Below are 13,183 nucleotides of genomic sequence, written 5' to 3'. Positions count from 1 at the left end.
CTGTTGATAGCTACTGGGCAAACGCAGTATTTCCTACGCATGTCTTGTTAATGCACTTCACATAGGCTCTTCTCTGTCAATGTCTTTACCATTTTTCTTCTTTACTTTAGGTATGAGCGTGAGGAAGCCTTCATGGCTCTCAACTTAGGTGTGACTTCATGTCAAAGTTTGGAAATATCATTGGATCAATTTGTTAGAGGAGAAGTTTTGGAAGGAAGTAATGCATACTACTGTGAAAAATGCAAAGAAAAGGTATTGTTTTTAATGTATGTAAGAGTATTCAGCTGTAGCTTGATATTTTAAGCATTGCATGGTCACATGAAGCCGCATTTAAATACAACTTACTCTTTTTAATTAAAAAGTTAAATCCAAATTCCATGTAAATAGCTTTCTTCGTTTCTTGTAACTCATATTGTGGACTAAACATTTAGAGGGATGGCAGGATGGTACAATGTTCTGTAACATGCCAGCCCACTGCACAAACATAACTGCCACAGTACCCTGTCTGTAGGTGTTAACAGTCATCCTATGGTCATCCTACCTTCAGTAGCTGTATTGTGCATCAGTTCAAGATGGTTGGAATCAGGCTTCTATAGAAAAATGGTAGCTTGCTTGAGCTATATAGATAGAGGTGATATTCTTTTGTCTTTTTAAGAGAACTACAGTGAAGCGCACATGCATCAAGGTCTTACCAAGCCTTTTGGTGATTCACCTCATGAGATTTGGCTTTGACTGGGAGAGCGGTCGTTCTATTAAATATGATGAACAAATAAGGGTAAGAAGACTATTGGTTATGCTCCCCATTCCCACCATCCCTTCCACTCGGTGGAGTGCGGTGCACTCACCCTTCCTATTCATACTCCCTTCTTTCCTCCACATTTCAGTGCTGGACTCTTGAATATGTAGAAAGCTTACAATGTGATCACGGTACAGAAAATAAGTACTTCTACAAACTTTGCCTGCAGCATTCTCAGAGTACTTTCAGAAAGCAAAAGCCTCTGCAAAGACATCTTATTTAACTTCTGTGTCATAAGGATTAAAAGTTGTACTAGCATGCTTTCCTTTAGCACTTCCAATATGGGAGTATTAATACAACTCTTAAAAAAAAATTACATTAAGCAAGTGCATGTCAAGATCTCTCAATCTAAAATATCTCTTCACAGTTTCCCTGGATGCTGAACATGGAGCCTTACACTGTGTCAGGGATGGCTCGTCAGGATTCGTCCTCGGAAGTGGGGGACAATGGTAGAAATGCAGATCAAGGAAGTGGAGGCTCCCCAAGGAAGAAAGTTGCACCTACAGAAAACTATGAGCTTGTTGGTGTGATTGTTCACAGTGGCCAGGCACATGCAGGGCATTACTACTCTTTTATAAAGGACAGGAGGTAATGTCCAAGAAGACTCGCATAATGGCTTTGAGAGCAGTCTAAAGACTACTTGTTTTGGGAGGGTATAGTGAGCCATTCAGAGCTCTTTTGGAAGCACTGGTCTTTCTTAACACCTAGCAGAGTTGTCCACATTATCAAAATATCAGGAATTCTTACGTGCCTTGTATTGCAATGAGGACTTCCTGTGATACTTACTTCTCAGTGATGTGCTTCTGTTGTTTTTTTTTAATCAATTGGTTTTTGGAATCCAATTTTATCGAGTTAAGCTTTCTCTTTCTTGTCAAAACAAATGTGAGTTCAAGGTTTTCATTGCTAGGGTATTTGGGGTGGTTTGTTTTTTGCTAGACAATCAAATAATATTGCTTCTGTTCTGTTTCTGTTCTTTTTTTATTACAGAGGATGTGGAAAAGGAAAGTGGTATAAATTCAATGACACCGTTGTTGAAGAATTTGAGTTAACTGATGAAACCTTGGAATATGAATGTTTTGGTGGAGAGTACAGACCTAAAGTCTATGATCAATGTAAGCAGAAGTGAAGATGAATTTACAGTAGCTTTGTTTCATGTTAGTTCTCAATAGAGCTAAGTCCATTATATTTACTTAGAGTGACATGATCTAATAATCCTTTCCAAACATTTTTTTTCTGATTCTGATTTACTGAAGGACATCACTTGTTATATCCTAATATGTTCTGCTATGGCCTAAAATATTGAACCATATTCACTGTTGTACAGCTATTTGCGAACTGAATAGCAGAGGAGATCCAGAAGTAAAATGGCATGTTATTAAAAATGGTTTAAAGAAAACACAAAACAGGCCTTATTTTAGGCTAGTCAAAATGTGTGTAGAACATGGTGTGGGATCGTATAGTTGAACTTTGCAGTGCTTTAAGGAATTAATTCCAAACATATTTCCACCATTATTCACTTACTTTGTAATTCTAATGGTTATCTTTTTAAAATACATATGCTGTTTGTGTGTGCACTGTTTTTTATTATTCACTAACGTAGACTGATGCTTTGATCTGAGAAATAACTTCGTACGGCACAGTCTATTGCTTGCACACCCAGTTTCATTCCCATGTAGGAGTGAAGAGGGTGCTAAACCCTCAAAGGCTTTTGTTGAATGCCTTTTCTCTCATCAGCTAATCCTTACCCTGATGTACGTCGGCGGTACTGGAACGCCTATATGCTGTTTTACCAGAGAGTGTCTGATCAGAACTCTCCGGTCTTACCAAAGAAAAGTCGAGTGAGTGTTGTGCGTCAGGAAGCTGAGGACCTCTCCTTGTAAGTTTCTCTTGTGTCTGTAAAGACTTACCCTATATTGATGTCTAGACCCTATCTGCAGAACTAAGGAATTGAATAATTCTTGTTCAACACAGCAGTGTACCAATCCTTCTGGTTTTCTTTAAGCTGTTTAATTGAATATTCTTTTATTGGTTTTATAAATTCCTCTTCCATACTCCTGTCACCATTGGAATAAGAAATTCAGGCTGACTGACAGCCTCATAAATTACTTAGACTGTCATCTGAACTTGCTTTAAGATAATACTGGCTCTATTGTTATTTTAAAATTTGAACTGCAGATTTGTCATAGAATTTCATTATTGACCTTGAGCTTCTATATATTTTAGATCTGCTCCATCTTCACCAGAAATTTCACCCCAGTCATCACCTCGACCTCACAGGCCCAACAGTGATCGCCTATCCATCTTAACCAAGCTGGTTCGGAAAGGAGAAAAAAAGGGGCTTTTTGTAGAGAAAATGCCTGTACGGATATATCAGGTAGAGAACTCTGCAAGTTGCAAATAAATGCTATTCATACAAAATTTAAGCTCATAGGAAGAAGACGACAATTTTGAAGGTGACCTTGAAGTAATTCAGTTATTGAGAACAAAGCTAGAAAGTAACTCTAGATTCTAATATGAAGTTCTTAACAAGCTGTGCAGTGATACATTACTGTACGTTTTGCTGTCCCTTTTCACAATATTGACCCATCATTCCTTGCTTTGAAAAAACTGCAGGCAAAGTAGTCAAACGAGATGCAGCAGCAGTCAGCATGCAAACAGGGAGAGATGAGAGCAGAGAAGATGCTTCATTTAAAGTACGTTTGAAGAAGAATGGAGAATTCACAAATGAGTTATCCTCTAGTTCTCAAGTTTCACAACAATGTAAAAGGGAGGAAAACTAAGAGAAACCGCAGCCAGCTAATTCTGTCTGTTAGCTTACATAATCTTCTGTGTTCTCCAATGGGAGAACAAAGATGTTGAAGGCAGCACTACAAGTCAGAGCTGGTAACGGAGGTGTGATGGCACTAGCAGAGCAGTGAGAGGGTGGTAGACTCAGTATTCATTCTCTGTCATAAGAGGAAGGTCTGTCTGCAGGCCTGCAGGTGTGGTGGGGGCACAATCTTGCATGTATTTGGCCTTCTGAGCACACACCACCCTGCTGATCTGTGTGTGTGCAGGAATGCCAACATTACACAGTAAACTGTGCCGGCTATATACGGCCCTCCACCTGTACCAGGGCACTGGTACTCACTTTAGGCATTCCGGTATCTGGGGTTATGCTACTACAATAAACATAATGTGGCTCAAATTTATTGAGAGTCTTTCAGCAAAATCTTGTTTGATAAAGGGGGTCTTGGCATGTTAGCACATCACTGGCATACCATGGTACGTGTAAATTTGCTAAGCAAGGCTTTCAGATTTGAAGGATTTTTTTGGGATATTCTGTTAAAAGCAAGCAAAAAATGGAATTTAGCAGCAGCTTCTTCCTTTTCCTTTTTCATAATGGTCCAGTGATTAAGTCTGTCAGTTATCCTGTGTCTTGCAATGTCCTTTGAAGAAAATCACTGGTTTATACGAATCTAAGCTTCCCATGTGGTTTTGCCCTCCACCGAAGGAGTGATAACAGAACAGTAGTATTAACAGAATAGGTCTGATACTGGTTTTTAAACACCACACACAGGTAAGATGAAGCATTAGAGAAGTGTTCTTTGGCAATGTTTTAACTTCTTTTTTTTGCGTTCTTTTACTTCAAAAAAAAATCTACAGATGGTGAGAGACGAAAACCTGAAATTTATGAAGAATAGAGATGTATACAGTAGTGACTACTTCAGTTTTGTTCTATCATTAGCTTCACTGAATGCTGTAAGTAACTAGATTTTAATCTTGGAGTACTTGGGAAAATATTGGGTAAACAGGGCCACAGAAGAGCCATGACAAGAAAACTACAAGAGAAATTTTTTATGTGACTTTGCTTTTCCAGCTGAGAAATTCCTTAATACCTATAATTCTTCACGTTGATAGCATCTGTCTCAAAGCTGACTCCAGCCTCTTGTTACGGAAGTGGGAAAATACCATTGTGTAAATGCATAGTAAAATTTATGAAATAATACTTTTTTAAATTGATGCAAACTAAGCTCTAGAGGGACAGAAATTCCCCTCTCTATTGAATATCCAAAAACCAGTGTTAGTCACCTCAAAGTTGATAGACCTTCATTTGTTTCAATACAGTTTAGTCTACTAAAGTTTTTCTGAATATAGTTACTGATTAATAAACAAACCAGCATTTATTAAATTTATGAAATCTACGGACTTAGTGGGCCTTACAGTAAGTTTGTTCCTGTTTTAGCATATTTGTCAGACTAGCATAGTCAGCACTGGAGACCGGTTTTAGCACAGAAGAATATGGTTTGCTTTGTTTTCCAAATGAAGCCAATTACTTGAATAGAACATGTTCATATATATATAGGAGGCAGCATAAGTGCTGCAGGCATAGTTATGCTCTGGAGTAAATTTAATGTTTCTTTCAGACTAAGGTAAAACATCCTTATTATCCATGCATGGCAAAGGTGAGCTTACAGCTGGCAGTCCAATTCCTCTTCCAAACCTATCTCCGAACCAAGAAGAAACTCAGGTAAGAGCTGACTGTGGCAAAGCCACTTATGGTTTACCAAAAAGGAAGACGTGATATGAAACATTGCTTAGGTTTTGGAGGTGATATTCATTACTACCCCTGGTTTTGTTCCTCCCTTTTTTTTTTAAAGGGCTGATACGGAAGAGTGGATTGCAACCATAGATGCACTGCTCTCCAAAAGCATTGATGCATGTCAGTGGTTAGTTGAATATTTCGTTGGGCCAGAAGGACGAGAGCTTGTAAAGTAAGTACTGGTAATTCAGACTTTTGTGTGGTGTTTTGTGTCTTCTGTATGGATGAAGCTTCATAATAACATGATCTGGCCTACACTGGTGCATTGCCAAGGAGTTGACTATGCGCATTCTTTAAACAGGCACTCTAAATTATCGCTTAGGTTTTTACTTCTAGTATTTTCCTCTGTCCAGCTTTTTCAGTGATTCTGAAAATCTAATAAAATGGTGCAGTGTATGTGAAGGATGCAGGTGTTTAATTCAGAGGAGTGCCTTGGAGTGTGTTTGTCTAGTCACTCCTGCAAATAGAGGGAAAGGAGAATGTGGTGAATTGGGGTAAGATAAGTTAAATACATATCTGACATATCACAGAAACTACAACATTTTTCTCACCACCAAGATCAGCTAATAGGTGTTTTCAAAACTCCTGTGTCAAACTCTTGGAAAACTGATAAAAGAGAGGGATGTGTCAATCTAAAGAAAAGTATCTCTGAAGTTTCACTGAAAGACAGGATCATATGGTACCTCTTAGAAATGGTACCTCTTAGTTTCAGATTTTTTGTTCTTTGAAAGTAATTATATAGTAGTATTATAGGTTTTAGTTGTGACAAACGGGAATGTAGGAAGATAAGTTAAAGCTTATCTACAGAAGTATGATCCAAGAGTATTTGAACTGTTATCCTTTTTAAATGATAAATACCATGCTTAACCATAGCAATTGTGTGTACACGTTGATTCCAGTTCTCTTTGCAGCTTCACCTTTTATCTTCCAGAACTTTCCTCCTGGAATGCAGTGTGAGAGAGGTGCGAGTTGCTGTAGCCACTGTTCTTGAAAAAACCCTCGACAGTGCCTTGCTTTATCAAGAGAAGGTTAGTGACACCTCCCCACCAATGATGCTGTTGATTGTCTCTACCTCAGCTCTTGCTTCCAATTGAAGGCAATGTTACATGATTTTGTAAATGACAAGGTGGAAGGCTCACACACTTTACAGGCTTGTAGCTCTTTCTTGAATAAATTAATTCTTGTTTCTCCCTACCCTGTAAGGTAATATGCTGCTGTAATTCTTAGAATTTAAGTTTGAAGGTGTAAACAATTCTGCCTCACTTCAGCTTGTTTTATAAACTGACATCACATTCTTTTTGAAAGTTTGGAAACTGTTTTCATGAAATTTATTCTTTTTCTGTAACTGAGAGATCCTAGAAATCAGCTTTAGTTTTTAACTTCTTCCTCACTCAGTCAGAAGCCCATAGCAGTAGTAACTGGGCATCTTGTTCAAGGAGAGATTAGAACTATGGTTATTATTCAAAGGTTTAATTTTCTATTACAAAATCTTGGCAAGTAAGTTTGGGAAGTGTAGCATTGTTCTGTTTGGCTCATTGTAGGAAAACCCAGCAGGAAACATGTGAAAAGGGGTCGCTTGTAAAAATGCTTGAGATTCATCTGTTGCCCTTGGGAGACCTGACCATTTGTATAAAGAACGCAAAGAAATATGGTAGATGACAGAAAACATTACTGACTGAGGTCTCAGTGGGGGCTTTTGAGTGTCAAGTCTTGTTTAGTCTGAAGTAATTTTCTTGCATCAGATTTTAGGCACTGCTGTTGTATAGGCTGCAATAAAATTTTCCTTATTTAGAGCTTTAAGGAAAGATTGCTATGAAGTCCTCCAAGTTGAGTAGGATAGTAGGGAGATGAACACTTACAGTATAGCTTGAGAGCTTTTCGTTACTTCCTCTTGGCTGTTAGTTGCTATCTGTTAAGTAAGATGTAATATCCTAATGCCTTTCATGTGCTTTGATGTAAAGTAAACACTAAAATTGCTTTCTGCATACGTGAATGTGGTGCTATGTTAGCCTGAGATTCTGAGTTATGATTTACTTCTAATCCGGTTTATTTTATATTACTATAATGACAGGAACATTTAAACATCAGTTACCACTTGACTGATGAGTAATTTGAATCGCTTTAAGAATATTGCAAACTTATGTAACTGCTGAGTTCCACTTCTTTAAGCAAGTTACCTGCATGCTAATGCTTTCCTTACTTTCCTGTTTAATATATGCACGTTAACTCAGAGTTAAAAATGGTAAGGTTGCAGTCCTATGTTAACTATTAATATTAATCACAGCAAGCATATTTGATGATACATACGGTTTTGTTAATCAAACCCAAAATTTAAAATGTAGGAATTCTTGTATTTTAAGCAGGAGACAAACATTTGAATTCAAGTTAATTGTTTTCACAGTTAAAAAGTCTACATCAGTTACTGGAGGTGCTACTTGCTCTACTGGATAAAGATGTTCCTGAAAACTGCAAAAACTGTGCTCAGTACTTTTTGCTATTCAACAATTTTGTGCAGAAGGTAAGCAACCATTTATATTTTTTTCATGTTACTTTAATTTTAAAGAACTGTAGTAAAACAGCTAGTCATCCATCTTCGTAGAAGTTTTCAACAGCACAGTGGAATTCCTCCAGAAGAGTATTTGATTTTCGTTTCAGGGTTGCTTTTTTCTCTTCTTAATAAGTGGCTTTGAACACTGATTTAGGATAAAATCATCCAAAAATATACAAGCAGTGTATACTTATTGAAGATGTCCAGATTCTGAATGTTGGGGGTTTTTTTTCTTGGTGATTTTTTCGTTGTTTGGTTTTTGTCTCCTCTAAAACATATTAATGGTCTGGGATAGTTTTTGTCAGATAGGAAGCAGAATGAATGACTGAACTGTGCTGTTTACCCCAGTATGAGTTCTCTCTATCTCCCTATTCTTTTTTTCTTTTATATGACAGTTATTTTGCATGTGGCAATTCTGGTCTAGTTTACATAATGTGCTGTATATAACGAGACACCTTTTTAAGGGAAGGTGCAGTGTTTAGCACTGTTTTCTTTTGTGCCTTACAGCACTAGTTCTTCACCTGGATGGGAATGTAACTTTTTATTATTGTCTAAACAGCAGGGCATAAGGGCTAGCAGTCTTCTTCTCAGACACTCTGCTTTGAGGCACATGATCAACTTTCTCCTTGGTCCTAATCGTCAGAGTAATCAGGTAAAGCTTATGTAGTCATTCAGGGTTTAAGATGCTTACATTATGGGCAAATACTTTTCATGTGATAAAATAGACTCTTCCGTGGATTATTCTGCAAACTTCATGCAAGTCTTAAAGACTGCGTGTGTGCATAGTAGTTAACATAGAAAACATAGTAGTTAACGTGGAGAAATGTCTGTATGGACAGAAGTGAGTGTCATTCTTGGGATAATAAAATTTTCAATGCATTCAAAGTCTTGAAACACAGAGGTGGGCTGTTAAGGATGTTGCTTTGTTTTGACTTAACAGGAGTTGACTAAATCAATCAATTGAAACTTGATTAAATGAAACTTAATTAAATCTCTCCTTTGGCTCAAACAGAACCGCAGATGGAGTTCAGCACAAGCACGTGAGTTTGGATATCTTCACAACACTGTGGCGCTACTTGTTTTGCACTCTGACGTCTCCTCACAAAGAAATGTTGGTAAGAATTGCATTTTTGCCTTCTGTGCCATTTCACTTTGGTTACTTTAAATGGGAGTAACTTAGGCATCAGTGAGGAAAAATAAAATCACTTCGAATTTTAAGACACTGGTTTGCAGGTACCTTTGATTACTCTTTATTTTTCTGTACAAGTACTGAGAGGCTGTAGCAAACAGCGTTTACAGGCATTGGGTGGGGAAAAAAAATCTTGAGATGAACATTATTATGCCCTTCCCTCCAACACACATAGCCCCATTTGCCTAAAAGGTCTTCCTTCATGTGGATGAATCAACTCGTCTGGGGAAGACTTGCAGCCTGCCAGGCTGTACTTTGCCTGCATTTGTTATGTCTTTTGCTAGTCTTAAGGGGAATATTTGGACCAAGCTACTGAATAATAAGAAATAGAATGCTCTCCTGGATATTTCTTACAAGAGACAGATAGCTAAATAAGCATAATAAAGAAATGAGTTCAGATCTTCAGTGCCCTGAAGGAAGCATTTGAAGTTTTCTTTTTGAAAGAATAATTTGATGTCTGTCAAAGGTTAAAAGTTTCTGGAGTTGGGGGCAGTCAAAAACTGTAAAGTAACAGGAGAATGATAAACATTTTGAATGTGCAACAATGGGAATGAAATTAAGACTCAAAGTCCTGATAGTCCTAATCAGGACTAATGTAATGAATCCTAATGTAATGAACGTCCTGCTTTTGCTTTTTTGTGGTTCAACCCCTGATGTTGTCACTAATGTAAATGGCATGTCAGTACAGAAGTCTGGAGTGGTACCATACAGGCTAGTTGAGGTGACCATCGTTAGACATGACAGGATGCCAGATGAGCAGAAGTGTCTTCAAGGTGTATAGAACAGTCTGATTTATTGCTGGATTGTTTTTCTATTTGCTGTTACAGCTCCTGGTCTCTTTAAGCAGCGTCCACCTCTAAGCATAACTACTTCAGGTCCACTTTTGACGCTCCATGGAGAAGTGGAAGCCTTGTTATTCCTGTCTGAAGGAAAACCTTACTTAATGGAGGTATCTGTTATAAATTCTACCCTGCTTGAACCTAAAGGCTTGTCTGCCATTAGTTCTTTGAAGTATCTTTATGTGAAAAGCACTAAATGTTAAAAAGCAGTCAGCTGGGAGTATGTGGGTTTTACCTTGAGCCTAAAGAAGAAAGCACCTTTGGTTTCTGTTTCTTCTTGACACCTTACTCTAGTAAATCCCTAAGCTTTAAGGTCTAGTATGAGTGTTTACAAAGTTAGCAAAGAACATATTTTACAAGTGTCTATGCAATCAGTTACCATATGTTAGTTGGAGGTGCTAACTTGGATCGCTGTGACTTAATGGGTCATGCTTGACTCAGACCCTTAGAGGTGGGGAGCAGGAGCTGAGTGGAGTGCTGTGCGTGAAGAGGTTCAGCTCACTGGGCCATGCAGGTGCTGGGAAGAAAAGAAAAAGCAACCATTTCTGGAAAAACCTAACATTCTGTTAGAAACATGATCCATCTCTTGAAAATAATTGTATGGCTGTGTCTGAAATTGTTTATCTTTTTGTTAGGTGATGTATGCGTTACGAGAGCTAACTGGATCCCTGTCAGTTGTCATTGAGATGGTGGTGTACTGCTGCTTTTGTAATGAGCACTTCTCCTTTACTGTGCTACACTTCATCAAGGTAGAGATGATAGAGATTGTTTCTTCTAGGCTTTGGTCATACTGTGTCTTAGGTGTTAAAATGGTGCTAGGATCTGCAGAACAGTACAAATCACTGGATTTGAGAGGTGTTTTTTTGTGGTTGTTTAACTTCTGCTGTTTAAAGTAACTAATTTTCAGAAAGTCTGGTAATTCTGTCGTCCACACGTTTTACTATCTAAGTAATTTTATATTTCTTACTTGCAGACTCAGCTGGAAACTGCTCCACCTCATGAATTGAAAAATATATTCCAGTTACTCCATGAGATACTGGTAGGTGAATGGTAAAGACTTGCACATTTAAGTACAGGACCTAATTTTTATCGATGTATTATGGAAAAAAAACAGGACTGCATTGATAATTTTAACATCCAGGTATCTTTGATCCTTCAGTTTGAGGTCTTTATTACTTTTTAAATTGTTCTCTTGATAATCTGGTGTTATATGAAACTTCATAAGTCTCCTGTTTTTCATGTTGAGGTGATTAAAAGCATTTCATAGTATAGATTCTCAGGTATCAAGCATAACTTCTATTGACCTTTCTCTTTCTTGCCAGGTTATTGAAGACCCCTTACAAGTAGAACGCATCAAATTTGCTTTTGAAACAGAAAATGGATTAATAGGCAAGTAAGCCAGTGTGTGAATGTTACTGTCTCTCCTACTGACCTGTATGTTGATAATTCATACTGATTGGTTACTTATTAAAAGCGTTGCATCTCCATTTGACCTTACTGAAGCAAAGTTACCAAAGCATTTAAAAGTGATAAAGAAGGCCCAGAATGATGAGAGCTTATTTCATGTGAATCAGAAGAGGCTTTGTGTGTAACAAATGTAGATTAGCCACACAGAGCTCAAAGAGCACATGTAATCAACGAGTGCAGCTTGGGTATCTCTTTCATAGCTGTCTGGATGAGGAGCTGCTTCAGACTGTGGCTTTTACCTTAATTTATTTTGGATTCTGGTTTAGTGAGAAACGATACCTAGCTTTTTTTCTCTTACACTTCAGTGCTCTTCTGTTTACTCATTTCCATGTATGACTGATAGAAGAGAGGGTAACATGAAGTAGTGTCAGGGATTAAGTGGTTATCTATTTTTCTAAGTGGTCCCACTTGAACTGATCCTATTCTGTAATTTGGGCAATATGTGACCTTTTGTTCTTCCTCTGCAGAGGAGAGATGCAATTATTCAATTAGGTTATGTTGAAGGCTTATTGTGTTTTGGTATTAAATCATACATATTTTACAAGAACTGCTGTGAGTTTGGGGAGTGAATGTTGTAGTTTTACCTTGGAGTCTCCTAGCAACAGCACTGAACAGCTTCCAGTTTCACTGCACGTGGCCCAAGACCTATCAGTCACGCTGACTGGTCTTACTCCAAGGAAAGAAACCAGCAGATAGTTTTCTGTGGCCCTCAAGGGTGTTTGTGCTTAATTTGCAGTATGCCAGTACTGAGATGTTAATTATCTGCTGTGCTTTGAGGGTAAAACATGGCAATTTTCAGGTCCCTGGCAATTGTTTGCCTTCTTTAGAGGTTTCACTGCAGTATCCTTTGATGTGGAGTGAAATGGACAGAGCAAGTTCTGAGTGGGAAATCTGGTTGTGGCAGCTCCATGGAAATCTGCCTCTCAGCCAAAGAATTTTGTTACATGGGAATTCATCGTATAGAAAAACTCCTGACTAGGAACATTGTTGTTTTGCATGGATCTCCCATAGAAGAGTCTCATGACTGAATTTTGCTATGCTTGTTTGTGTGAAGAAGCTCCAAACATTCTTCTAGCTTAGCAAGTTTTGATCCAGGAGAAGCTGGTGGTCTGATCTGTTTATAGTGGTTTTGAACGGTTTGTTTTGTTTTTTTCAACTTCAGATACATGTTACCATAGCAATTATCTAACATAGAATGGATTATAGGGGAGGAAAACTGCATTAGGAGAGGGCTATTTAAAATTCAGGTACCATGTTTGAAAGAATTACTGCGTTTTCACTTTGATCTATTTTTAATCCAATAGAGTTCCAGAAATAGTCAAAACTGCCAGCAGTACAGTAGTGCGTTTAACGCATACTCATGCTAACATCTGTAAAAAATAACTTTCCCTACCTAAGCTAAAATGTTAGCTTCGTCTTCATTATGTTTTCAGCTTGGTTGGTACACAGAAATCTGATTTTTATTTTTTTAATCCACTTGTTTCTCCTTACAGCCTTGATGCACCACAGCAACCATGTGGACAGCAGTCGGTGTTACCAGTGTGTCAAGTTCCTTGTTACTTTGGCTCAGAAGTGAGTACTAAGGTTTTCAGAGTTTAACTTCGATCCCTACCTTAGAGCCCTCTGTTACTATTTAGGCTGCTGCTTTTTCCACTTTTGATCAGCTTTAGCTTCTGTTATTGTGATGAAAGTGGTGCTCAGAGGTCTTGATATTGTGTGCCTCAGTGTGAAGTGAAATCTGTACCAAGTAGTATCTGAAATG

The 13,183-nt window shown here is 38.0% G+C and overlaps 1 protein-coding gene across 3 annotated transcripts in view; it reads left to right on the top strand.

Moving 5' to 3' along the window:
• Window positions 1-13,183, top strand: part of USP24 (ubiquitin specific peptidase 24) — a 61,272-nt gene that overhangs the window by 43,397 nt on the left and 4,692 nt on the right. For all 3 annotated transcript variants that reach the window (XM_048062107.2, XM_048062106.2, XM_067001209.1), the window contains 18 exons: window positions 111-252; window positions 656-775; window positions 1,164-1,384; window positions 1,784-1,908; window positions 2,531-2,672; window positions 3,020-3,170; window positions 4,442-4,537; window positions 5,203-5,306; window positions 5,437-5,550; window positions 6,310-6,406; window positions 7,780-7,896; window positions 8,486-8,578; window positions 8,939-9,041; window positions 9,943-10,064; window positions 10,590-10,703; window positions 10,928-10,993; window positions 11,277-11,343; window positions 12,915-12,993. In XM_048062107.2, the coding sequence (XP_047918064.2) occupies window positions 111-252; window positions 656-775; window positions 1,164-1,384; window positions 1,784-1,908; window positions 2,531-2,672; window positions 3,020-3,170; window positions 4,442-4,537; window positions 5,203-5,306; window positions 5,437-5,550; window positions 6,310-6,406; window positions 7,780-7,896; window positions 8,486-8,578; window positions 8,939-9,041; window positions 9,943-10,064; window positions 10,590-10,703; window positions 10,928-10,993; window positions 11,277-11,343; window positions 12,915-12,993 (2,073 nt within the window). The remainder of the gene's footprint in view (window positions 1-110; window positions 253-655; window positions 776-1,163; window positions 1,385-1,783; window positions 1,909-2,530; window positions 2,673-3,019; window positions 3,171-4,441; window positions 4,538-5,202; window positions 5,307-5,436; window positions 5,551-6,309; window positions 6,407-7,779; window positions 7,897-8,485; window positions 8,579-8,938; window positions 9,042-9,942; window positions 10,065-10,589; window positions 10,704-10,927; window positions 10,994-11,276; window positions 11,344-12,914; window positions 12,994-13,183) is intronic.

The sequence above is a fragment of the Anser cygnoides genome, chromosome 8, assembly GCF_040182565.1.
Source record: "Anser cygnoides isolate HZ-2024a breed goose chromosome 8, Taihu_goose_T2T_genome, whole genome shotgun sequence".
Classification (NCBI taxonomy): domain Eukaryota; kingdom Metazoa; phylum Chordata; class Aves; order Anseriformes; family Anatidae; genus Anser; species Anser cygnoides.
The sequence above is the reverse complement of the archived record's forward strand: the minus strand, read 5'-3'. Positions and strand labels throughout refer to the sequence as shown.